At 37.9% G+C, this 25,351-nt stretch overlaps 1 protein-coding gene across 1 annotated transcript in view; it reads left to right on the forward strand.

Annotated features, from left to right (window-relative positions):
• Nucleotides 1-21,274, forward strand: part of tusc3 (tumor suppressor candidate 3) — a 64,149-nt gene extending 42,875 nt beyond the window's left edge. Inside the window, exons 7-10 of the mRNA XM_044114789.1 lie at nucleotides 5,573-5,636; nucleotides 7,869-7,943; nucleotides 18,795-18,885; nucleotides 20,720-21,274. Coding sequence (XP_043970724.1) covers nucleotides 5,573-5,636; nucleotides 7,869-7,943; nucleotides 18,795-18,885; nucleotides 20,720-20,735 — 246 coding nt within the window. The 3' untranslated portion in view covers nucleotides 20,736-21,274. The remainder of the gene's footprint in view (nucleotides 1-5,572; nucleotides 5,637-7,868; nucleotides 7,944-18,794; nucleotides 18,886-20,719) is intronic.
• The last annotated feature ends 4,077 nt before the right edge of the window (nucleotides 21,275-25,351 follow it).

The following is a 25,351-nucleotide window of genomic DNA, read 5'->3' on the forward strand; positions in this document are numbered from 1 at the left end:
TTCCACTTCGTATCTCTTTTATAGAGTATTTACCTTCTTCTCACTGGTTTTTTTTCCCCTGTTTTTTTATTTTTATTTTTCCATTTATCATCTTCCCTGTCTGAGTGCCTCCTGACCTTTACCAGCCAAAAACAAATCCAAAGCACAGATTCAGGCACACACTGTATACACAAATACACCATAGAGGATGGAAAAAGGATAAATCTGGCTAAATGTAAAGGTTATCAGCCCACACTGATTATGGGTTGACATTACAATGGTTTGCCTTTTTAGATAAAAAAAAAAAATCAACAAAAAAAGAAACAGAAAAGAGCAAAATTGCATTTGTTGCTAACATATGTTGTCAGCTTTGACTTGTCAAATGGAAGCTTGTAATCTATAATATTTGTTGGAGCTTCTGCTTTTGTCTGCATATTTTCATTGAAATGTTGCACAGCAGAGTGGCGTACTGTGGAAGTCCTTGACAATCATTTGTCAAAGCGTCCCTTGTTAGATGGCTTTAGCCTTCTAACAAGAACAAAACACTTTAGAGCAGCCACTTAATTTCCATTAAATATTGAAAAAATGGTTTCTAGTGCACTTCCTATATAAAAAAAAAAAATTAAAAATTTTTGGAGTCCATGTCCTCAAAAAGAGAGAGAAAAAGAGCATGGAGACAAATTTACAATGTGCTGCTCTGATCACTCATAAAACACGTATTCACATTTTTATTTTAGAAACCTACTAATGAAAATGTACTGATGCATATTTTCCTCGCAGTGGGGGGATTGGTGTTAGATTTCTTATGCTAGCTTGGGTCTTGATTAAACTAAGCTCTTAGAATACTAATCATGTTAACAGCCTCATCACAAAACCGCACAGCTCACAGCGTTTTCTCTGGATTGCAGACAAATCCACACACATTACCTATCTGCTTGAACTTTGTGATCTAAAATTTTTTAAAAGACATTTCAAACACTTTTCATGCAACTTTTCAATTTACTTTAACACTGGGTAGTTTTAGACATTTGTTAAATCCAATTAACTCGATTGCTCTTCCTCAAAATCTAAAAGAAGAAAAAGTAGCTAATCCATTAAATTAATTGGAGTGAATGTAAGCTGCGATTGTACCTGACAGGTCTCTAGTGTAGATCTACTTAATGCCTTAAAGCAATTCTCAGCCAGTTTAAAATGAAGAAGAGGGATGTCTCCGTTTATTTAGAAACATACAGTTACTGTGTGAAACTAGCAGGAAATGATGGTTCATGTCATTCTGTTTTTATAAAATAGTGCCTTTAAGTAAAAAATAAAAACATACAGCAGGTTAGACCAGCTAATACAGATCCAAATGGTGACATGCTTATGAATATTATTGTGTGGAAAGTATTTTAAGCTATTCAAAAAGGGCAGTATTACTTTTAGGCCTGTCACAATAAACAATAAATCAATTAACCGCATGATAAAGTAAAAGAAACTCAATATTTTCATTTGCTTGCTTTATCGTTTTTCTCTTTTTTTTTCTCTCCCGTTCTCTTTTTACCAAAAACTGAATGATCAAAGAATGTCTTCCAGTTTAAATGTTCATTAAAATGTAAAAGTTTACTGATCTTTGAGAATGTATTCTTGCCTTTTTATGCCTTTATTACTATAGTATTACTTGAAAATGTTCTGAAAACAACAATATTATCATTTATCGCAATAAGTTCTTGGACAAATTTATTGTCCAGCAAAATGTGTTATTGTGACAAACCTAATTACTTTGTCGGAGTAGATTTGTTGGCAAATGAAAATATTAGCTGAAACTGAAATCTTCCACAATTTTCACCTCAACCGGGCAAGATAACTTAAAACTGCTTTGTGAGTTGATTTATTTTTACAAACTCCTTTTGGGTTGACATCAGTTTCCAGTAGACGTTTGTGCCAGTTTGTGTTTTACAAAACGGTGGGTGTTGCTCTGCTCTTACCTCCACGCCACCTGAATGTTTGTCTTTCTAACTTCTCACACCGCCACGCGTCCCTCAAGTGAGCAAATTTGTCGCAAACAACAAACTTCCTCAGAGATTTCTGGCGCTTACGTAGATACACTGGGACATGCACACTCTGTGCTCGGCACACTAATGAATAAAACTCCTGCATTCTAATCCATCAGATTAATTGGAAGTGCCCGGCCACGGATTGAGGAATTTTTCATCCCAAAAGCAGTGTGTCTGCTTCCAGCCTCTTTGTGCGTTTTTTCTGTCGGGCTTTTGTTTACGCTGAGAGGACTACACACGGAAAAACGTATTCCAAAATCGATGTGTTGTACCGATGGCGTGGCACAGATAATGACGGTTACGTTGGTTTAAAGTATTGCCAGAAGGCGTGGGATTCCAGTGAGTTTTTCATCGCCTTGACACGTCACCTGTATATTTTACAAGTCAAATTAGAGCCACTAATATGTGAAGGGGGTTTCTAAAAACACACACAGTACTTTTTCACTTGGAGCCCGCAAGTTTTAAATTACTTACACAATCTCACCATTTTATTTATCACTACTAGAAATAACTGTAAAGGAAAAATATTTAATTCCGACTAATATTAGGGATGCAAGTTAACGAGTTAATCAAAAGTTATTTGATTTTATCGATCAACTAATGAATTGATGACCCAATTTTATTAAAAACAGCGGTTTCTTGTATCAACAGGGCTGACTGTCTTTAGATAACATAAAGATCAGATTTTTCATAATATGCAGAATTATAAAAAAGAAGCAACCATTATATTTTGTTTTGTCAGTGATATTAAAATACTGACTGGATCAAAATTGAGTTATTTGACTTAGACATGTTTTTAAATATAACAAATAAGGAACCGCCTAGGCTGCTAAATAAAAAAAATAAAATAAAACATGTAAGCCACTTAAACCCACATGAACAGAGAGAGGTTTATGAACTCACAACAGCCCTCAACATCAACTGTGCTTTTTGGCATCATGTCTCAGTTTCCCTGCGTTATCCCCTCCTCTCGTCTTCGTAGCACATCAGTCATTTTTAGTGAGAAGTTGACGCTGCTCCGTCAAGCAGCGTGGCTGAATGAGTGCTACTAAGGTGAAACTTAAGGAGCCCGAAGAGTGTTTGTATTTCAGAGCGGAATCGCATAAAGTGCATTTTACGTCCCACTCCAGACTGTTTGGACAGTTTCTCTTTCCTGTTCTGGGATAGCCCCGCCATCATTGTTTCTGTATCAACTGGATAAAGAAGACAAGCTACGCCCTCTCCTGAATGGCGACCAAACTCAATCACTGAAGAAAGATCAAAGCTTAACGTTATAAATAAATTGGAACTAACTTTAATCTAATAAACCATTAATTATAAGTTAATTGTTTGCATCGCTAGTTAATATCGTAGTTTTTATTTAGAATTGAAGAAATAACCATTTTTTTATGCCCTTGGTGCATTGATTAGAAAGTATTTAACGCTTATAATTGAAGCCTGATTGGAAATGCCTTCCCCATATGGCTAAAAACCAAACTTTTCCTCCTCTATCTTGAAAGACACCCACTTTACCAATATCTGAATTCCTATAGCAGAGCACCAAGTTTTTGTTGGAACAAAAAGGATGATTTTTTTATTTATTTTTTTTAGTGTTTTTCCTCTCATTCTGCTTTCAAATGCAAACGTTCTTTATGTCTCTCCACTGAAGCAGGACAGCGTGCCTGCCTCCTTTGTCGTCTTCTATTCAACTCTTCATCCTTAAATTCTGTGGCAGTCAAGTGGAAAGCCAGGCTCTGTGTGCCGTAAACTCAGATACTAATAATTTTATGTTTGCTTGATTTCTTTTAAGACCTCGGTTTTGTCTCCCGTGGTCTTTCACAGTGATTTTTCCTCATCGCTTGTTGACAGATGTCTGTTGAATTGCGCCTCAGACTTTTAACCAGAAGCGCTCAGTTGTGGAGCAGCAGTCCAAAGGATTGCACTGCTTGTAACTGTGAGTCATAAATGGTCACTATTTTGGGCAGTTCTTGCAAAGTTAGCAGTCCTGTCCTTAGGAAACCTTTTACCAGCTGCTGCCGATCTATATATTTAATGACTCTTGCTTTTATTAGCAAAATCCCAGTCATTCTGTCACAGTTGTAGCAAAAAGACAAAAATATATATACATTAGCTATGACACTTTATTCTCTTGTCTTTCTTCTATTAGCATCTGTCACAGGGCCTGGAGAGGAAGCTACCAGTTGATTTTTATAAAGTGAAATCTCAACAGATACAGACTCGTTTATTAAGTTTGTTGTTATTAAAACCCTAATTTATTGTAGGGCTGGACAATAAATCTATAACAATATTGTGATAGATACATGATCAATATCAATAGGTAATACGTATGACACAATATTCAATCATTTCACTGAACTTTGATCAAGAACCGCACTGCATTCTGGGTGATGTAGGCCGAGGAAAGACTTTAGTTGCTCAACCTCTCATGGTCAGTTAAGCTAGGTTGGTGGCACTCACTCGCTCGCTCACTCACTCACTCTCTCACTCGCTCGCTCACTCACTCTTTGGTAACTGGTAACCTAGGAACAACCTGTTCATGTTTGACCACTGCGCCTCATAACTTCTTGAAAATAAACGGCATGGAGTGAAAACTGGATAAAACAGGAAAGGTTATGTCACTACCTTGGTAGTGTTTCAAATGTTTAAAACGATAAACTAATCAAAAGTGATCAATATCGGCTGGTGTTATGATATCATGATACGTTTTTCAGGCATGTTGTCCAGCCCTGATTTATTGAATACTTCTGTATTTTGAGTCTCTTAAACTATCTTTTTTTTTTTTTACAGGGTTTGTGTATTGCCAGGCTGCAAATGCTCTATTTAAAATATATCAGCTGTGAATCTTGTACAGCAAGTTTTCTACTACAAACTGAACAGTGAATGATTTGATTCTGTGATCAAGTAAGATTTACTGCTGGTTCAGGTTGACCTTACTACTTCGTGAAGGATAATTTGTCTTCTCATAGCACATGCACAGATTTATTCATGGAGTCACGTACAAACATTTTCTATGAACAACTCTCGAGCCGTCTGGGTTTATAGAAAATCATCTCAAAGCAATGAGACGTTTCCTTGACACTCTATTCCTGTTTCCTGCTTTCAGAGTAATAAAGTAAATATATTATGAAGTCAGAGCTTGAATGCCATTTGCCTGCGACTGAGTGTGGATTATCTAACATAAAGCAATGTTATCGTATTCGAAGAATAAAGGGATATAATTTATCTCTGTAGACTGCAGAAGTTCTTTACCTGAATAGTACTCGTTAAGAGTAAGATTCATTTTTCCATATAATTTTTTTTTTCTTGTAAGATTTTAAACTTCCTCAACAGAGTTTCAGTGTTTGGGGGAATTTAAACCAAAAATAAAAAAGTTTTTGGTTTCCGAATGGAAGGGCTGTGAATAAAAAGAAAAAAAAAAAAAAAAGCTCTGTTTGATACTTGTAATTTCTACAGCACATTTATTTTACAAATTTCCCCATGTAACCGAACACATTGCCAGCTGAAAATAACACTGCCAAGCCTAACGTCTGTCTCTCTCTTTCTTGTTGTCTTTCCCACAGAGTTACATCCACGGCAGCAGCCAGGCTCAGTTTGTGGCCGAATCTCACATCATCCTGCTCCTGAGTATCCTTTGGTTGGCTTGTTTGTCATTCGTGGTCTCCAAAATGCTAATCACAGAACAACTTTTCCTTTATTCACCAACACATGTCGCAAAGCAAGTTCCCTCCTATGTTGTACGCCTTTCAAACTTTGGATTGCTCAATATTAAAGCATCGCCTTCTGTGTCCATTCTGTAAAGTAATGACACCAACTTGCCTTGATATTTAGACAAATTGCTCATCTTTAATATTTCCTCCTTTAGGGGATTTGTTCCAAAGTCTTCAACTTGTTGAAAACTCCATGGATTATTGTGGACTGGATTGGCAGCATGTATTTTTTTCTCTCTGCATTTTTCTGCTTTCCGACTGTCTGCCCATGTGTGCCTGCTCTGGTGCTTCCTTCTGTTTGTCAATAATGATATCGTTCACTTCTAACTATTGCATTTATCCCAGTGGAAATAGCTGGTCCAAGGTTGGCCTTGCTGCAGAGAAATGTTTGTTTGTTCATCCTCAGTGTTTAGCCTTCCAGTCATATCTAGATAAAACACACACACACCTGCACGCACACGCACACACACGCACACCTGTCCAAATGTTAACACATCAAATTTTGTTTGGTGTGCTCGTGGTGTTGAGACCTTTTGACTATTATCTTTTGCAAAATGGTTTTTCTTTTTGTTATTAATAACATGCCCAGAAAAATCCTCCATTTACTTTGGTTCTTCAAATGTAAATTGTTTCTTTAGTATAAAAAGGAACATCTGTAACAGTCACTATCTGTGTTTTCATTCACCTTACAACTGCGCAAATTGGAATTGCAAAAATGAATTTGTTTAATGGGAACACGGCAATATCAAAAGAACTTGTGGTTTTCACTAGGATGAGGTGGTTTTTTTGGCTATGTCAAAATTATTATTTCACTGGATGCGGCAGAAGGATGACGACGTGGCCTGGTTTCCTACGGCAATTCTTATTTTATGGAAACAGCAAATTTGAAGTTGTTGTTTTTATTTTATTTTTTTTATTTTTTTGACATTATCCGAATATCAAAAAAGTTTTGCACACTTCTGTAATGGAAACACAGCCAGGGAGTTGGAAAATACATCCAGAATCCCCTTTCTGTACTTTTAGTTCTTGCTTCTATTACTTCAGTGTTTTCAACTAAATAGTTGCCAGCTGGCTTGCCCACCAGTTTCCAGACTGGTAAAGACTGTGTTACTTGGACAACTGTGATATTAAACCAACAAGACCAATTCGCAAACTTTCTAGATTTAGCAAGAAGACTTATTTTTGGAGGAGAGCAATACTGCTCACAGAAATCTTATGTCACATAGCAGAAGCCAAGCAAAACAAATGCTTTTAGCTGCACTGGGATTGTGTATCTGAGACAAATTCTTCTTCTTGCCTCTCACATCTGATATAACAGCAGCTGAAAAGTAGTTCAGGCTCTTAAATATATTCTGTAAATTGTTGTGAGTTTGACAGAAACATACACTTGCTCTTATTACTGCTAGAGTCACTGATGTGACATGAATTTTGCTTCTGAAATCCTCAGCAGGCAGGCAGGCATTTGCAACCTCATTGCAGAACCTTAAATCTGGGTGTCACAGCACTCACCTTGCATCGATCTGTTGTTTCCTTAGCCAGATCAAAATGGTGTGTTGGCTTCTACTCTGTTTTCCATGCAGAAATCTCAGTTTTGGCACCAATTTTAACAGTGGATAGAAGCTATGACCAGTCATGCTGTGTTTACTCATTACAGCACAATGGATTTCAACTGTTAAAATTAGCAAAATGGGTTTTTAAAATGTAAGAAAATAGCTTGACAAAAATATGTATTGCTAATTTTGTCTTTCTGAAATGCTAAAACTTTCACAGTTTGTTCCTATTTTTCTATTTTTACTGTAAAGAAAACAAAACGTATTTAGTAGTTTTATTTATTTTAGTGAGGTTTGTTGCATAATTAAACAATGTGCACCATAACCTAAAGAAATCATCTACGCTGATCTAGTTTCAACAAATGATTAAGTTTCTGCACAAATTCCTTTAAAGCACTTTCTCAAAATTACTTCATGATATGCTTGTCCATTTACTGCATCCACACTGTGTGGATTTGTTACGTATGTTTTATGTGTATTTATTTATTAGCTGAGCTGAACATGAACCCATATTTCTAAAAGTTTCTTCTGGGTCATTTTGCTTTTCCAGCTCCATCTTGCTTCGTATGTGTCTTGTTTCCTTGACAACATTTTCCCAGATGCTGCGATCACCATGGGAATGGTTCTACTTAACGAAGCCGCCACCTCTAAGGGAGATGTTGGCAAGAGAAGGAGTAAGTGTTTCTTTCTCTTTTCTTTTTTTTTCTACAACATAGTTAGTTTAAGGGCTTTGTCTAAACTTAAAGCTCCAGATGTTTGCATTTTATTACTTTGCTAAAACCAGTAAGCAAAAATAAGGTAAATTATTAAATTATCAAGACACTATGTGCTGTAAAATATAGTCCTGATGGTTAAGATGTCGAATTGTTATAACATAAAGGTTGGAATTTTGGAAAGTACAAGGCAAGACAATAAAATAGAAAATTAAATTCAAAATTCAAATAAAGTTGAGTCATGCAGATGTTTAGCATTTTAAGTTTTCAGCTTTTCATATTCATTACTAAGGGTGGAAACGTTGCTTTTTAGTATCATCGGAGAAATCTGATATATGCAAACTGTATGTCGAGTTGGAGTAATAACCTAGCAGTGCCACATGATCACTACCAGAAGTCTATTTTCCTTTGTATGACACATTGCCGACAAATATCTTGGGTCAAAATGGCTTTTTCCAATGTTTCACTTTTTGCTGTTTCTATTGAAAATTGGGTGGATTTTATCATCTAGAGCGGCGGTTTTCAAAGTGTGAGGCGCGCCTCCCCTGGGGGGCGCCAGAGCACTTTAGGGGAGGCGCGGTGCGAGGGAAAAAGTAAACCGGAAAAGCTATCTGCTTGCTGTCTACTGATGTGAGAGAAACGTCTTTTACGCACACGATCAACTCTGTGGATTTAGGAAAAAGTTGGTACTGTGGGGTGCGCGTGTGGAGCGGGGATCAGTGGAAATGTTTCCCACCTTAGAGGATGTTTTGGCCAGTGATGTCAGTAACGTTACTGACGTCGGACCACTTTTTTCAGTAACGAGTAATCTAACGCGTTGCTATTTCAAATCCAGTAGTCAGACTACAGTTACTTATCAAAATCATTTTTGCGTTACTATCTTCTTTTGTTATTTAATCGTATTTCCTCTACTCGTCTTGTCGAGTGACCGACGTCTCTATGCAACAGAAATGTAAACAATGGAGGGAGATACGCATTTTGTTGGTGGAAAAACTGGAACTATTTTCAGTTTCTGTCGCCAAGTCCGATTATTATAAGCGGCTTTGGGCTTCATCTTTTAAAAGTCGCTTGCAAATTTAATGAGTGGCGGGTTGCGCCTTTTTGGGCTCATTTTTGAACGTGAAGTTGCTCATTTGGGCTTGGAAATAAGCAGAGACTCATAATAAATCCCAGTATTTGTCCGTCATTAAGGTAGTTTTAGTCAGTCTCTCCCTGTTCATCATTTCCCGGATGATCCGTCCCGCTGTGTCTTTGTTAATGTCAACTTAATTTATTACCTCTCAATGACATCGAGCTTCGCGTTGCGCTCCAGAAAACTGCAAACATCGAGACCAATATGAACAGCGCAATAAACGTGAAAACAGCGCAGCAGGCATTGTGCTCCTTGGAGGGGGGCTCACCCTTTCATACTTTGAAAACCCCTGATCTAGAGAAAAGGTGATGCATCCTGTCTGTTTTAACGGAATAGTTTAATTTCTTTTCTGTTAAAAGTTCCATAAAACTTTCCGTCTAAGCATAAAAATGGTCCCAACAATTCCTAATGAAGCCAAGCTTCACTGTATTCATTTCCACTGTAACATCCTCCTGCTTGCAGATTTCCTTTTTTTGTTGTTTTTAAAGTGCGGCTTGGGAAGTTGACATAGTGCATGCAATGCTACTTGAGACCCTATTGGGTGACGTTTGCAAAGCAGCCAATCCTGGAGCCCCAAACACTTACTGCCAAATTGATTGGCCGATCCCCAAAAGCAAGATAAGGAAGACTGCTGACATTAGCTACTGCGATAGAGCTACGATAATTTCACATGTGTGTATTTGGTGTGTGAACAATTTAAAATGGGCATCTATAAGAATTTTAAGACAAGTATTCATAAATTTTAGATGTTCACAGGCAGCTGTGGTACCTAACACTCACAAATACCAGGATTCTGCTGTATAACATCTGGCCTTGATAGTTTCAATAAAATTACAGAAGCATTTAATAAATATGTAAGAAATACAAAATATATATTTATTTCAGTAACTCAGTTCACAAAGTGAAATAATTAGTTGCAGACCAATGTTTTAAAGTCTTTAGTTCTGTTAATCATGAGGACTTTCCACTTGCAGCTACTGGAAAAACTAAGTTTTACATTTGAATATTACCTTAGACGAACAGGAAAAAAACAAACATTTTAACTTAAAGTGGGCTTAATAAAATGTTACAGTATATTATGTCTTGAGAAGTTGTTTTTAAAATGTACTTTTACTTCATCTGAACACATATTCCAATTTATTAAATAGGACTGTATCTCAGAAACATTCATACCATCAAATATCTTCACTTGGCCGTGTTTTTTTGTCAGGAAAAGAGGATGAATCTTCTTGGGTGTTCCTGGTCAGCTTTATGCTGTGCGAGTGGCGATCCCATTGTGTTTTTTTTATACAACTCTAATGTGAGTGAAAACACTTCTTGATGAATCAGTGTGTTCAGCCACTTTTAAAAGCCCTGTCAGCGCTTTTCTGCCACTTAGAAAAAAAAAATGCTTTGTGGACACGTGCCCTAAAGGTAAGATTACCCAAGAGTTCTTGTTGAGACGTTAAAACTGGGAAATTAAAATGAAGTGCCTCAAGCATTTTCCTTTTTCTGCAGTATCAGGCTGAACTTGGACAGACTATAGATGCATGTTGGGTGTACAACTTTCGCCTAGAATTTATAGTGGACAAATGGTTCTTAGTGGTATCGATCTTCAGCCTTTATTTAACACAGTTCGGATAATCTTTGTTGAGTTTAAAAAAAAAAAAAAAGTTGGAAAAAGTGCCTTTTAGCGTTTGTTAAATATTTATTGATGCCTGTTACATAAAGATATGTAACAGGCATATCTTGTTACATATGATAACAATGTGTCATATGTACATTGATACATTGTATACATTGAATGTATCAATGTATACAATCAATGTACATTGCATACATTGTATCAATCAATCATTGACACAATGATTGATTTCAATCTGATTTGATTTCAGAGCATCAATTCAATATGTTCATTATAAATACATGTTGTTGGTGTAATCAGTAGAGGTTGGTTTAAAGTCCCTGGAATACAGTTTACATGCTGTTGAGTGCTGCTATGCAGAGTTACCTGCTGTTATTTGCTCTAACAGTTCATATGGGAGATACAGAATGTGTAAGTGGAGTTGCTCAGATGCAAACTGTTATTAAAGTGGCATGTGGAACAATGGTGGAGCCTAAATAGGCGTCATTGAAATAATTCAGCATAGATAAAAGATCCCAACATGAGCTAGAGTTCAGACTCTCAGGTTAACAATTGTGTTTATATATATATATATATATATATATATATATATATATATATATATATATATATATATATATATATATATATATATATATATATATATATATATATATATATATATCACCTCCTGAATAAAATGTTGATTCTTGTCAGATGAGATTAAATAAATTCAGTAGTATTGATAAAGTCAATGTTGCTGCCACTGCTTTTTTTGGTGATATACTGAAGGCAGGTGTAATTCAATACATAAAACTCCAAAAGAATTAACTCAATTTACCAATTCGGGTACTCTTAGCAGCTCAATATTTCATGATGTTGATTTTTAAGCCGTATGGGCCAGCCCTACTATAAGCCAAAATCATCAGAACTAAGAGAAAAACATACTTTGAATAAATCATCTTATGTGCAGTGAAGTTGGAGATTAATGAGAACAAGCAGTAGTTCTGAAACTTCTAGTGGTGTAGATACTGAACCTTTATTTTACCACCTTGTAAAAGCTGTCTCCAGCTGCAAATTTCAGCAGTTTGAGTCAAAATAAAAATAATAAAAAAAGAAATGAAGATGCAGATCTTATCTCTTTAGTGTTTCCCTGCTTTTTATAGTTGCTGCACTCCAGTTAATGAAAATCCTAAAGCCTCTCCCTGGTCGTCTTTGATCTTCAAGTTGTTTTCTTTTCTTTTTTCTTTTTTTGCACCGCTTTGAGGTGCGTTTGGCCTCATTATCCTGCTGCAGCATGAACACTTCTCCCAAAAAGATGGCAAGCAGACGACGCGCCGTGTCTCTGAAGATGCGAGTGACACCTCGCCTGTACCAGGCTAAAGATTCTCTGCAGGTGTTTGACTCCGGAATCACAAAATAGACCCAGACACGAACATTTCCACTTCCTCTTTTATATCCCGAGTTTCCTTTGATGCGCTGAATCATTGATGTTTCACACCGTGCGTTCTCTGAGGTTTGTAAAACGACAGAGCTTTTGGGACGTTTAAAGGTAGGCTTCAAGTATTGTGGAGAAACAGTTTTTCAAAATTTTTATTAGCCGTACTAGATATGCAAGCATACACGTGTAGTTACACATCGTGTTATCTTTTCTACAGAAGAATCCAAATAAAAGAAACTTTGCTCTGCAAAGGGAAAATCTCAGTTCAAGTCCAAAATAGATTTAATAACAAATATGTGCTGCTAGATGATCTTCAGGTTTCTATATTTACTGTTGTTCATACCTTACAGATTTCTATTTTTTATGAAAGATTAAACGGATATTGCACTCTTAATTTACCAACTGTGAATATTTCTGTTCATGCAAAGAAATTGTTCTTTGACACAGGTTCAAAATTTGATCAAGTCATTTTATTGGACTATAACAAATTAACTTTGTAGCTTTTATTCGCCAGCTGTGTTTATCACATTTGCAAATGAACAGAAAATGTATTGATCATTCTACGGCACGAGTCAGAGATGACTAATCTCAGCTAAAAAGTTAGATTAAGATTAAGATTTCAAGAAATGAATGAAACTTTATGCAGCTTCATGAGTTTTACTCATCAATCTCTACTACTACCTCTGAAGGCCAGATATTATTTTTTCACGTCAGACTCAGAATGTCTGTCTTGCAGCCTTGAGATATTCTTCTCAGTAGTTTTAAACTTTAAACTCTTCTTTCTCCTTTACTATTTGCAAGTATTTTTAGTAATTGGACATTTGGGCTCAAGATACTCTTAAAGAACCTCAGCAGCTCATTTATAGCCTTGAAGGACTAGCTTGTCATGTATTTCATTGATATTGATGTCAATCTGACTTATACTGTTACTATGACATCCTCCTCTTTTCAAAAAGATTTACTATACATCTTAGCTTTAATGTTCTGAGAACAAAATTCTTCGCTTTTTTTTTTTCCAGCCACATCAAAATCAAAATGTGCATATTAAAACAACGCATACCGTCAACAAGTTTTTTTACGGTAATTTAGCGTTGCAGTCGCTTCCCATTTGTCTCCTAATGTGACATGCTTCACCTAATATAATTATGGAATTTCCTAATGTTTTTAACGGCCCCGTATGTTACGATTTAGATTGAGCCAAGTCATACAGTCAAAAGAGGGATTATGTTCTTTGTCGGTGAAGGAAATTATTCAGTCTGAACACCTTGTCACTTCGCCAACGGTTTTAAATAACCTGACATTTTTAAATGCTTCACATGTGCGCATTTCAGCGCATTACTCTCAGATCTGTGCTCAGTTTTATCATTTGTGACTTGCAAAGAGGAATCTGCCACTTGGAACTTCACGAAAATATCGGAGCCCATAAACACATGAGCAGAACCCTTAATGTGGCAGCTCATGAAACACAGACTGGAAATGGACAATTTGAGAAAACAAAAATAAAGTTTTTAAGTAAATCAACTTTTAATAATATTGATTTATTTGTTTCTCACACAAATGTATTTTACACGTCGCATTATTGTTGACACGCTTGAGCCACGCAGACTACAAGAGCTTTTGCCTGTGTTGAGGTTGACACTAAAGCACTACTTTGGTTCTCCAGACAAATCTTTTGTTCTGACACTAAATGACACACTCCGACACACACGCGGTGCTAACGCATCTCACTGTTTAGTCTTCAAGAGAGGCACTCATCCTAATCCCTGATTAGCTGTATCTGTTGGCGGTGACAGTTAAATTCAACACGGTGCTCCCTGAGGATTAACCACTGCAAGAGGGTGTGGGCATGCATTTACGATTTTATGTATACATATCTATATTTCACAGCCTGTACAACATGGTCTGGGACAAGGACTTGAGCTGAGGAGTTTCTAGAGGTTTTTGAAAAGGTTATGACTGGGAATTTTAAAAGGTTAGTAACTTTTATAGAGCATGTTGTATATTAATCCTAAAAAAACTTGTTGACGGTATCATCTGAATCTGATGAGCTGAAATTGAAGTTTGAGCACCTTTAGGGATTTTATGTATTTGAATATGATTTTTTTTCTTATGTGTGTGAATTAATGTTGCACAGCTGTTTTTTTGGTTTTTGGCAACCCTGATAAAGATGAGTGGAGACCTTCTTATTGGATTGAAGTTTAATCCAAGACTGTATTTGTTTTTTGAGCTAAATGGGATCTTGAAATGAAAGCAGGGTTTCCTCCAGGATTAATATTTTTAAATTGGTTGGTCATTTTCACAGCCTTGAACTAAAAATTAGTTCCACGTAACATTCCTTAAGTGCCTCTTTATTTATTTGGGGTTTTTTGCCTTTTCCCTCCCTCTACTTCAGACCGCCTCCAGTTTTACTTCATTCCTCAGAGCAGCGCACAGTAGCGAGCTTCACAGCTAGACAGGCAGGAGCCAGCAGTGTTGGTTTTAAAAATAAAGTAAATTTTAGTATTTCATGATCTTTAAATGTGCAACATGATCATGTTTAGGATAGGTGCACAAATAATGACTATATATATAAATATATATACAAAAATTACACTTTATTCTGAAGATGGGTGGCTTTTATTTTGCGGTGACAGTGCGCCAAAATCAATTACATGTAGAGGCGCGTCAAACTCGAGGCCCATGGGCCGAATCTGGCCCACCGTAGCTTTTCTTCTGGCCCTCTCGACTAGAAATTACATCAATAAGTCCCTCCAGTTTTTCGCAAATCTGCCAAATTCATGCCAAATTCACACAAAATCAACAGATCCGCACAATTTTCTCAAATGTTTACTACAAAATTTTCCTCAAAATTGGCCAAAATAAAGTGACTGCTGCCTCAGCCTTGCTTGATGCCAAGCTATAGTCAGTGGTCGATACTGCGATTAATAAAATGTCACATTTAACATCTTACATTAGTGCAAATATCGCAAAGATTTCTTACAAATATTTCTAAAGCATCACCACAAGATTTGTGATTTTGATTTTATAAAAATAAATACAATCACTAAATCCTGGATGGACTGACCAGTGTGCAGTTTATCATTTCATTTTAAGATACACTTACTGAATTCTGAAACAAACAACTGTTTGTTGATATTTTATCAGTTTAATGAGTTTTATCAATACATTCTGGAACAACCGGCCCTCTAAGAACATTCGGATTTTTGATATGGCCCAAAATGAAAATGAGTTCGACCCCCCCTGATGTAGAGGAAATGCTGGGCAGGACAAAAGGTGTTTGTTTTTTCCCCCCAAGGACTTCAAATACGTACCCATATGAAATGGAAAATGTCTTGTTTTGTTCAGCCTCAGATTTTACAGAAGTTAAAAAAAAAGAGGCAAATTTCCGAATTTCTCCGCCTGCAAGTCAAACTGAGTTTTACTGAACGGATCGAATTTGAATTGCTAACTGTGTCCCCAGTTCCTGTAAATCAACAAAACCGCCAACTGTTTCCAGACATTTCATTTTAATAAGATTATCAATGTTAATTAGTTCAGCTGTTGGCGTGCAGCGTCACTCAGGTGCGGACTGCGTGGTCGGGTAAATTAAGATGTTTGTTTACGTGAGGAGACGAGGTCGTCGTCAGCGTTTCCACGTCGGAGCCCTGCAAGCAGCCTCGATTTGAACAGAGATCAAAGAGCGTTGCATCAGCACTTGTTGTCACTGATGCAAGTGAAATGATTAAAACCAACGCCTGTAGCCGGAAATCAAGCACCCAGATTAATGCCCTGCAGTATCCAAAAATCACAGGTTTTTGTCTTGTAATTACCACGCTCGACTTTAGAGTGTCTGCAAGTTCTGCACAGCGCTGTGCAAATTGAAAGCTGGAAAATGCGGTTAGTTGAAACCGAAATCTTGAGGTTTGTGCTTCAGCTTTTTAGGATGAATGTTAAGTATTTTCACTGTGCATGATTAAATAAAAAAAAACAAGGTCATTAGAGAGTAACATATATTTGAGATCTTTAAACATATTCACAGTGTGGCTGTAGTCAGCAGACGTTTCCTGTTGAGTTTCTCTGAAAGTCTTATTAGTTTTGTCGGAGCGGTGGGCAACCGCTGAGTGCTGCTTGTTCTCCTCAGTGAGAGACCAGCTCTACATACTGACTGAATTCAGTTTTTCATAAAGTATTCCAGTTTTTAGCCATATATTTCAAGCCATTACTTTCGAAAGCTGAGTACTGTCTGTGCTCTGTAACTAGAAACATTTCTATACCTCCACATCTTTAGAAAGTGTTTTGTTATGGTCTGAATCCAGCCGCAGGAGTTGCTTGAAAACGTTGTGGATTTAAAAAAAAAAATAAATTTCTGATCTTTGTAGGATATGTCTCTGTACGCAGGGGCACCGCCAGGAATCTTGGGCCCCATGACAAAAAAAATTTAATTGGCCTCCCCCACGCAGCTGCTGTTACAATTTTCTAAAACCATCAAGAGTGTCACAATTTTACAGGCTGGCAATTGCCTTGCTTTCTTTGGTCCAATACTGATAAATAGCACAATATTTACTCTTTCCCAACAAGCAACAGTCATAGGCAACGTACAAAATATACATAAAACAATCCAAGCTTCTCAAAAAATGCTATGAGGTTGCATATTATTCAAGCTGCAGTATAGAACTTTAATTAAAAAAAATGTTTTCTCCATATTTGTTAAAGCTGTCACCATGTTGTGAGAGTTTATGAGACAGATAATCTGTGAAAACAATCAATCTCCTCCACCTGCTCCCTGACCTGCTATTACTGGATAAAGTAATGCAACGTTACGACCAAAACAACCAATCAGGACCAGGGGGCGGGTCTTAGCGCTGTCAATCAACCTCATTCACTCTCTACTAGACGGGCTAATGGTGGAAAAACAACTTATCATTACAGGAAAAATGTTTATCTGCCGTCACTATGTTAACTAGACTGAGCATTTACAACAGGCTATGCTAGCTGCAGCATAGGGATGAGCAGCCACATGAGATTGTGATTGACAGCACTAAAACTCTTCTGCCACTGACTGGTTGTTTCTAGATAGAACCAGGAGAAGGCAGAGGGAATAGCTTTTTCACAGATTATCTCTCATACCATACTGTCACAACATAATGACAGTTTTAACAAATAAGTAAAAAAATATTTTTTTTAATAAAAGTTACATACTGCAGCTTTAATTTGACTAAGTAGAGGACGGGTCAGGAGAGACGTGGGCTAGAGCTTCTGCTGACTGACTCATCTGTTGTTAAGTAGTAAAAGAAACAGGAACAAGTTAAATATATGAATATGTTAGTAATTTATTTCCTTAATTCATTAAATGTTAGTGAAATGGAGGCAGTTTGTACAGTAGTCTGTAGCTAAGCTAACTCCTGTGAGTGTCAGTTTTACAACAGAGGCAGCCAATTTACTCTGTATAATATAATATTTCTCCCAGGGTGTTTTTGGTTGTGACTAAGCTACATCGGCACTCGATGTGGCCGTCACAACGACTGACCACAGGACACCAAACCAAGCACATTCCTGTGCTTTGTTTATGACAAAAGACTCTGACTATATTGGTATGAAACCGGCTTTAGATCCAGGCCACAGCATCAATAGTAACAAAGTGACGTGTAAAAAAAGTATATTCTGACATAACCAAATGAAGTTGACAATGTCATGTGAATAAGCTCTTCGTCTAGCCATTCATTTTCTGTACCCCCCCCCGGATCTGCATGAAATGGTTCGTTCCTGCTTGGCGCTTGACTGTGTTCAGCTGCAGTCAGTAGAAAACAAGAACGACTGTGGCGGTTACTATGCTGCCTAGAAAAAATAATAAAATCAGGTTTTCAAAATACAGAGACAGAGAGAGAGGAAAGAGTAAACGTGTCAATTTGTAACCCATTTTTTCTCCGAGAGGCGAGTAGACTGTGAGATTATCAACCATTTAGCATAGTTAGGAATCACCCACAAATATTTGAAATCCTAAAAAAAAAAAAAAGGCGCATAAGTGCCTATTCCAATTGTTCAAACACCAAATATACCTTCAGATGCAGCGGAAACAGTCTTGGCACTACCGCATATGATAACGTCTACGGTCTTATCTCCCGGAAAATGAATGGCGCTCCTGGAAAGGTTGCTTTGCAAACAAAAACCAACGTCAAGTAACACCGCGACTCTTCCAGCTTCCCAAGCTGCATTTTCTTTGGAATATTTTAGATACTCTCAACAGCAAAAATCCATAAATAGGGAGATTTTCCACAAATAATTTGGAAACCTGCGAAAACCACAAAGAGATGAGTGTGTGAACACTGAACCTAGTATAGGCAAGAGTCCACTGGTTTTTTATTCTTGATTTGGTCACAAAATGGCAGCCAAAACCACGAGATTGAAATCATTTTTGGTGAAATTGGATTTGTAAGTTTAGTATTAGGCTGAGCACTTGAACAACATAAAAGTGCAATCTAAATTGATAAGAGGGACTTTCCCCAAAACCTGCACACGCTGCGTCTTCTGTCATTTTGAATTTCACTATTCTACCTGACTGTAATAGTACAGACTTTTACTTTAGGCCTCCATAATCATTTCCCCTTCTTTGTGATTTATGATGTACTTTTTCTGACATTTTGTTTCCCCTCTGCATAGTCATCTGCCTGGTTGGCCTCGGGCTGGTGGTGTTTTTCTTCAGCTTCCTGCTCTCCATCTTTAGGTCCAAGTACCACGGATACCCCTACAGGTAACTATAGGACCAGATTCCTTCATTCCAACTCTGTACAAACAAATCCTACACTCAAATTTAAATGCAAAGCTGAATAATTTGAATCCCAAAACGATTGCAGTGTTTCAATAAAATCTGCAGTTTTAGCTGCGTTCAGTGTTTGCCACATCACTTTTGAAGCGCATTCATCACGTTTTCACCTTTTATTCTTCTTCAGCCGACTCATTTAGCATTCATCAGCCAATAGATGTTTTCCAAAGGCGGAAAATGTTGGAAATGTGTGGACAGTCAATTTTTTTGTGGTTTAGTGAGCCAGAACAGCAGCAATTTGGTCTCACCTTTAGCTAAAGGTCATAAAAAAATAAAAAAAAAAGATTTAATGTGTGACAGAAAATACTCTACAGGTCTGCAGAGTCTGTCTTCAATTCATCGCCACTTGAGCAGGATATTACAGTGCTGCAGCCACGGCTCCCAAATGAAACTAACTTGTAGAGTTTAGTGAGTTTCAGGAGGCCGAGTGCACTCCAACAGAGCTCAGGGATTATTTCTCCAGAGGCTTTAATCTTATTTTTCAGTTGTTGTTTTTCATATATATATATATATATATATATATATATATATATATATATATATATATATATATATATATATAATTTGTCCTGCTACATTTTTTTGTGAATTTCTGCAGCCGTGCTATTCATACATTCCCTCATATCCAATGAAAATCCATAACTATTACCGACTACCTTGGGAGTAATTCATACGTAAGTTTTACACTGTAGTGTTAGCAACACAGCTGACTGGTGGAGATTTGTTTTGCTTGTTTCACAAAGAGAGCGATCAAAGTAAATACAAAATACGTCGGATAGAATGTCGATCACTTCACCGAACTGCAATCCGGAAACGCACAGCATTCTGGGGGATGTAGGCTCAGGAAAGACTTTAGATGCTCAGCCTCTCATGGCTAAGCTACGAAATGTTGATGGCACTAACTAACTCATTCACTCTTTGGTTGCCTTGCAAACACCCTGTTGATCAACTTGCGCAGTAGCAGTTTCATGTTACCTCCCCCACCCCCAACATATTTGTTCGTACTTCACTTCCTTGGAGGTCCGCGAAGACTCGGAGCTTAGGTTCGCCGGACAGGCCTCAACAACGGCCCATTTTTGCAGGACACTTCTCTGCAGGAAACATCGCTCATATCAAACTGCTTTGTATGCGACGCCAAGCTGATAAAGTTGAGAGTCAGCGCTGTCATTGGCGAGAATGCGTAGTATGACGACCGCGCTCTGGTGGAGAAGAAACGGGTCTAGACGCCCGACTAGCTCATCGGGCTTGCTAGTAGAATCCATTTGGATTGTGGGAAATTAAGGAATTTGTCACAGGTATTGTGAGCAGTCAGTGCGCCTGACTCTGAAATCTCAACTGTCTGCAGACAGTGTGGCGTCCATATGAAGTACGTCTTGAGGATGTGGGGGGGAAAAAATCTTTTATTTTTTATTTTTTATTTGCAGTTTTCCAGTCCTGAGATTAGATGCTGCACTTTAGCGCTGCTTATATTAAGCAGTGCCATTTCAAATGGATGTTATTTATGTTTAATTGCTATTTCCTTTGTATGATTGAAGCGCATGCTTTGAATTCTGAACGGCCTCGAAATATTTGGTGGCGAGTCTGCTTCTTCTCATTTCCCTCAATAAATGCCAGAGGATTTTCACACATTTGAGCAAATTTTCCTGATTACTTGCTTTCACAAACTGTTTTAGGAAAAACATCATTTTGATGTTTCTGCATGTTTTGTATGTCTGTCCTCTCTATAACAGTTAATTTTTTATTTTATTTTTATTTTTTGCAGCTTTCTTATTAAGTAAAATGCAGACTGATGAGGAAGAGGAGGGCAGAGGATGATGAAGATGCGGTATGGATTGAAGAGGAGTGAAGAAAATATTTGGAAAACTAAATGCGCTTTGTGGGATTTTTCTCTTGTGTTGCTTCTGGTGTCCTGAAACCATGCTGTTAAAAAAAATTTAATTTCTTTGTAATGATGGAAATAAAGTCTGTATCTTCACAACGTTCTCATTGGATTAACTTTTCTTTTTCTTTCACAATATCAATCAGTCCATCAGCTAAGGCTGTTTTTACATTTTCAAAGCATATTTGTAACAACTGATCCATATTTAAAACTTTCACCTTTGAGGTTTTTTAGGCAGGGAAGTTTCTCAATTAATGGAAATGTGTAAATAGATTACTTTTTTTATTATTATTATTATTATTATTATTATTACAATTCTTCCTGGATTGATGCATTGGAAAACTTAGGATGTTTGATGTATTAAAATCTTTTAATACTGCCTCTAACGTACGCGTCACTCCATCGGTGAACTCTGTTACAATTAAAGAAATTTGGCCTATATTTCATATGTATTCTGTGATGAGTTTCACATTTTCTGATAATTTTTATTTTTTACTTTTTTTTACTCGTTTGAACCAGGACAGCTGATTTGGTCTAATCTGTGTTCCTAAACATCATTTTGATGTTTGTGCGTGTTTTCTTTATGTAATGTTTTCTTTCAGTAAATTGTTTGTTTGTTTTTTTTGACAGGGAATGATTACTTCTAAAATCATCTGAATAAAGAATAAATAATTAACTCAAGCTGAAGCACTTAAAGCTCATTTCTAAAACTTTAAGTTGTTTTTTTTTTGAGTCTTACTCAAAAATCCTCGTCTGTGTTTTTTCCTCCCGGGTTCGTCGACACTAAATCAGACGTGCAGAAAATAGCTCTGCATCGTCTGCCGAAGACCGAACCAAGTGTTAACATTTCTTCTCCGAGGCGCAGGTCATTTACAGAATCCATGCATTTCTAATTCTCTTGCTTGTGAACTGCCCTCTGAAGCACTGAGTGGGCCGAGCCACTGCAGTCGTTTACGTAAGCTGCTCTGTGTGGGCAGACGAAGGAACGAGGTCCGTTGAACGAGGAGTTTGACAAATGGAATAAAAATATTCCCTTGCATTCTTTTCTATTTTTACTCTAAATCTGTGGAAGGGTGAACAATTGTTTGTGCGCATGCTGGTCTGCGATTATCTGCAGAAAAGGACAATCCTGCCCACAATGACTGGTTTTCCAAAATCATATAAATATTTATATTTTTTTTTTTTATTTGCAGGAATGATGGCACCGTTCCAGTAATGCCTTCCCTTCCTCCTTTGTTTACTCCGGAATTAGGTTTCTGATTTAGCGCGAGAAAAAAAAATACTGTGTGCTTTTTCACATTCGGTTACAGCCCAGGTCAAAAGTGTATGTCCACTTATCACTGGCAAGAACTTTATTTTATTTTATTTTTTTTCTATTCATGAATTATTTAAACCGCTGAGAGTCGTCCACCAATTTCTGGATAAATGTCACTCGACGAGCAGAAGAGAAAGGTGTGCTGCTTGGTGCAGCACCAACAAGCTTCTGAGATGATTTCCCTGGATATTTGGCCATTTTTATTATGGAAGTTCATTGAAAATGTTTAATTTTAAGTGGTCAGTGTTTTGTCAGAACAACAAAACGTCTCCAAACTTCGACTCTGGCTTGTTGGTTAGAGATTAAAATAGGAACCTCATGTTGTTTCTCCTGCTGATATCAGTGGCGCCTAAACAGACCCTCAGGATGATGCTGCCACCCCCGTGCCCAACCATATTCTTAGCAACACCCTGAATTTAGTCTCGGTTCAAATCAATGCATGCGTAGTAAAGACTCACATAGCCAACAGATGTCATCGCTGTAGCCTAATTATACAGCAGTTGTATATTGTTAGCAATATTTAAAGGGTGCTGAAGCACCGACATCATTTATTAGTGTAGCATATGCTAATGCTAATATATCTTTTTGCCTACCTTAGCTGCACTTGTGCTTGCCACAGACCTATTAGGAAATCCTTCATCGGTTTCTGTTCTTTGGAATGTTTCTTGCGTCCATTACATTTAATTTCTTTCTTGTTTCAGTGGCTCCCGTCTTTGCAGCTTCTCTGATCCCAGCTCCTTTTCCTGATCCCTTTCCTGATCCCAGCTCCTTTTCCTGATCCTTTTCCTGATCCCTGCTCCTTTTCCTGATCCTTTTCCTGATCCTTTTCCTGATCCCAGCTCCTTTTCCTGATCCCAGCTCCTTTTCCTGATCCCAGCTCCTTTTCCTGATCCCAGCTCCTTTTCCTGATCCCTGCTCCTTTTCCTGATCCTTTTCCTGATCCCAGCTCCTTTTCCCGATCCCAGCTCCTTTTCCTGATCCCAGCTCCTTTTCCTGATCCCTGCTCCTTTTCCTGATCCCTGCTCCTTTTCCTGATCCTTTTCCTGATCCCTGCTCCTTTTCCTGATCCCTGCTCCTTTTCCTGATCCTTTTCCTGATCCCTGCTCCTTTTCCTGATCCCTGCTCCTTTTCCTGATCCTTTTCCTGATCCCAGCTCCTTTTCCTGATCCCAGCTCCTTTTCCTGATCCCTGATCCTTTTCCTGATCCCTGCTCCTTTTCCTGATCCCTGCTCCTTTTCCTGATCCTTTTCCTGATCTCTGCTCCTTTTCCTGATCCCTGCTCCTTTTCCTGATCCCTGCTCCTTTTCCTGATCCTTTTCCTGATCCCTGCTCCTTTTCCTGATCCCTGCTCCTTTTCCTGATCCCAGCTCCTTTTCCTGATCCCAGCTCCTTTTCCTGATCCCAGCTCCTTTTCCTGATCCCAGCTCCTTTTCCTGATCCCTGCTCCTTTTCCTGATCCCTGCTCCTTTTCCTGATCCCTGCTCCTTTTCCTGATCCCAGCTCCTTTTCCTGATCCCTGCTCCTTTTCCTGATCCCAGCTCCTTTTCCTGATCCCAGCTCCTTTTCCTGATCCCAGCTCCTTTTCCTGATCCCAGTTCCTTTTCCTGATCCCTGCTCCTTTTCCTGATCCCAGCTCCTTTTCCTGATCCCAGCTCCTTTTCCTGATCCCAGCTCCTTTTCCTGATCCCTGCTCCTTTTCCTGATCCCAGTTCCTTTTCCTGATCCCAGCTCCTTTTCCTCATCCCTGCTCCTTTTCCTGAAGCTTCTCTGCCTTCAGGAAGGTCACTGAAACCCTGATAAATTGTGATCCTTGTTAAATTTACTTAGCTTTATTAAACTTTTAAAATCTCTTTCTGTGGTCCTCTCTCTTTAATGTTTTTCTTTAGTTTTTTTTTTTTTACGTTTCCCAGTAGCTGTGCTTTATGCTGCCATCATTGCTGAACTGACTCCAGGGTTTGATCTTCCTGTCTCATCTAACCTCTGTTAGCTTACCGCTGTGCAGTGGTCAACTTTTGAAGAAAGTCGTCTGTTGCCTCACAGCTGTGGGCATGATGCCACCAACCCCTTCTTGAATCGTCCACAAACCCTTTTTCTCTTTTCAAAGCCGCCACGTTCATCACTGGAGGGCGGCTCTGGCTGTTGCTACTTTGTTGCATCACTGGGTTTGTTTGTTTTGCTTGTTTTTGATTTGTTTTGTTGGGTTTATTTGTACATGAGTGTCCATGTTTGGATCTTTGTGCATCTGTTGGTTTCGCTGAATTACCAGAGTAGTTAGTAGGGAGTTTGGAAACGGGGATTATTGGACGTTTTGCTTAAAACGCAAAAAATATATATGTTTGAGATCGCGGTCACTGAAGCAAATTATTCAATCTGTGTTTTGGAATATCTTGTTGTAGTTACTTTAAGTATTTTTCCACTGAGCACCATCAGTGAAACAGACCCTCAGCATGACCCTGCCATCACCTTGCATGCACGATTCCTGTTTTTTCTGGCCAGATAGTCGAGCTCTTTAGCTAACCCCCTGAATGAGTTGGGTTTGTGTGTGGAAGGCAGTTTCAAATATCAGGACAGTCCTTCATAACACACTCTGAAATAGCGTGTGTTTTTGGAATAGGGCTTTTCTTAAAAATCACCAAAATAATCGCAGACCTGTTAAATTTATTGGCGATTAATCGCTTCTCAAGGAGAATGAACAATAAAGACGTCTAAAGATTCAGTTTTCAACGAAGGCAAGAATATAACAAAAGGAATTTGTTTGTTTTCTTTTTACTCACTGTTTCGACAAGTTTAAATAAATTTGTCAAGAAAAAAGGCAGAATATAACTTAGCTAAAATGCATTACAAACATGTTTGTTTTTTTTTTAGCTTAGAACATTCGCTGTTTGAAAAACGGTATCAATTAGTGTGAACTGCAATTTAGAATCACAAAGTGTTCTGCTTTGTTTTGAGACCAGATCTATTCCTCCTCCTGCATCGCAGCCCTCAGTCCTGAACCCTCAGCAATGTTTGCAGATAGTAACTATTTATGCCTAACCCAGACATCTTCCATAAGCTTAACCTAAACCTAACCCCTATGCCTAAACAAGTGGACTCACCGGATTAGGATTGGTCTTCGGTCCCCATAAGGTCCTTCAGCCTTCAGAAGGTTGGTAAATAGGCCATAAATGGTCCTTATAGTATAACTAAACAAGTACACACAC

The sequence above is a fragment of the Gambusia affinis genome, linkage group LG04 (genome assembly GCF_019740435.1).
Source record: "Gambusia affinis linkage group LG04, SWU_Gaff_1.0, whole genome shotgun sequence".
Classification (NCBI taxonomy): Eukaryota; Metazoa; Chordata; class Actinopteri; order Cyprinodontiformes; family Poeciliidae; genus Gambusia; species Gambusia affinis.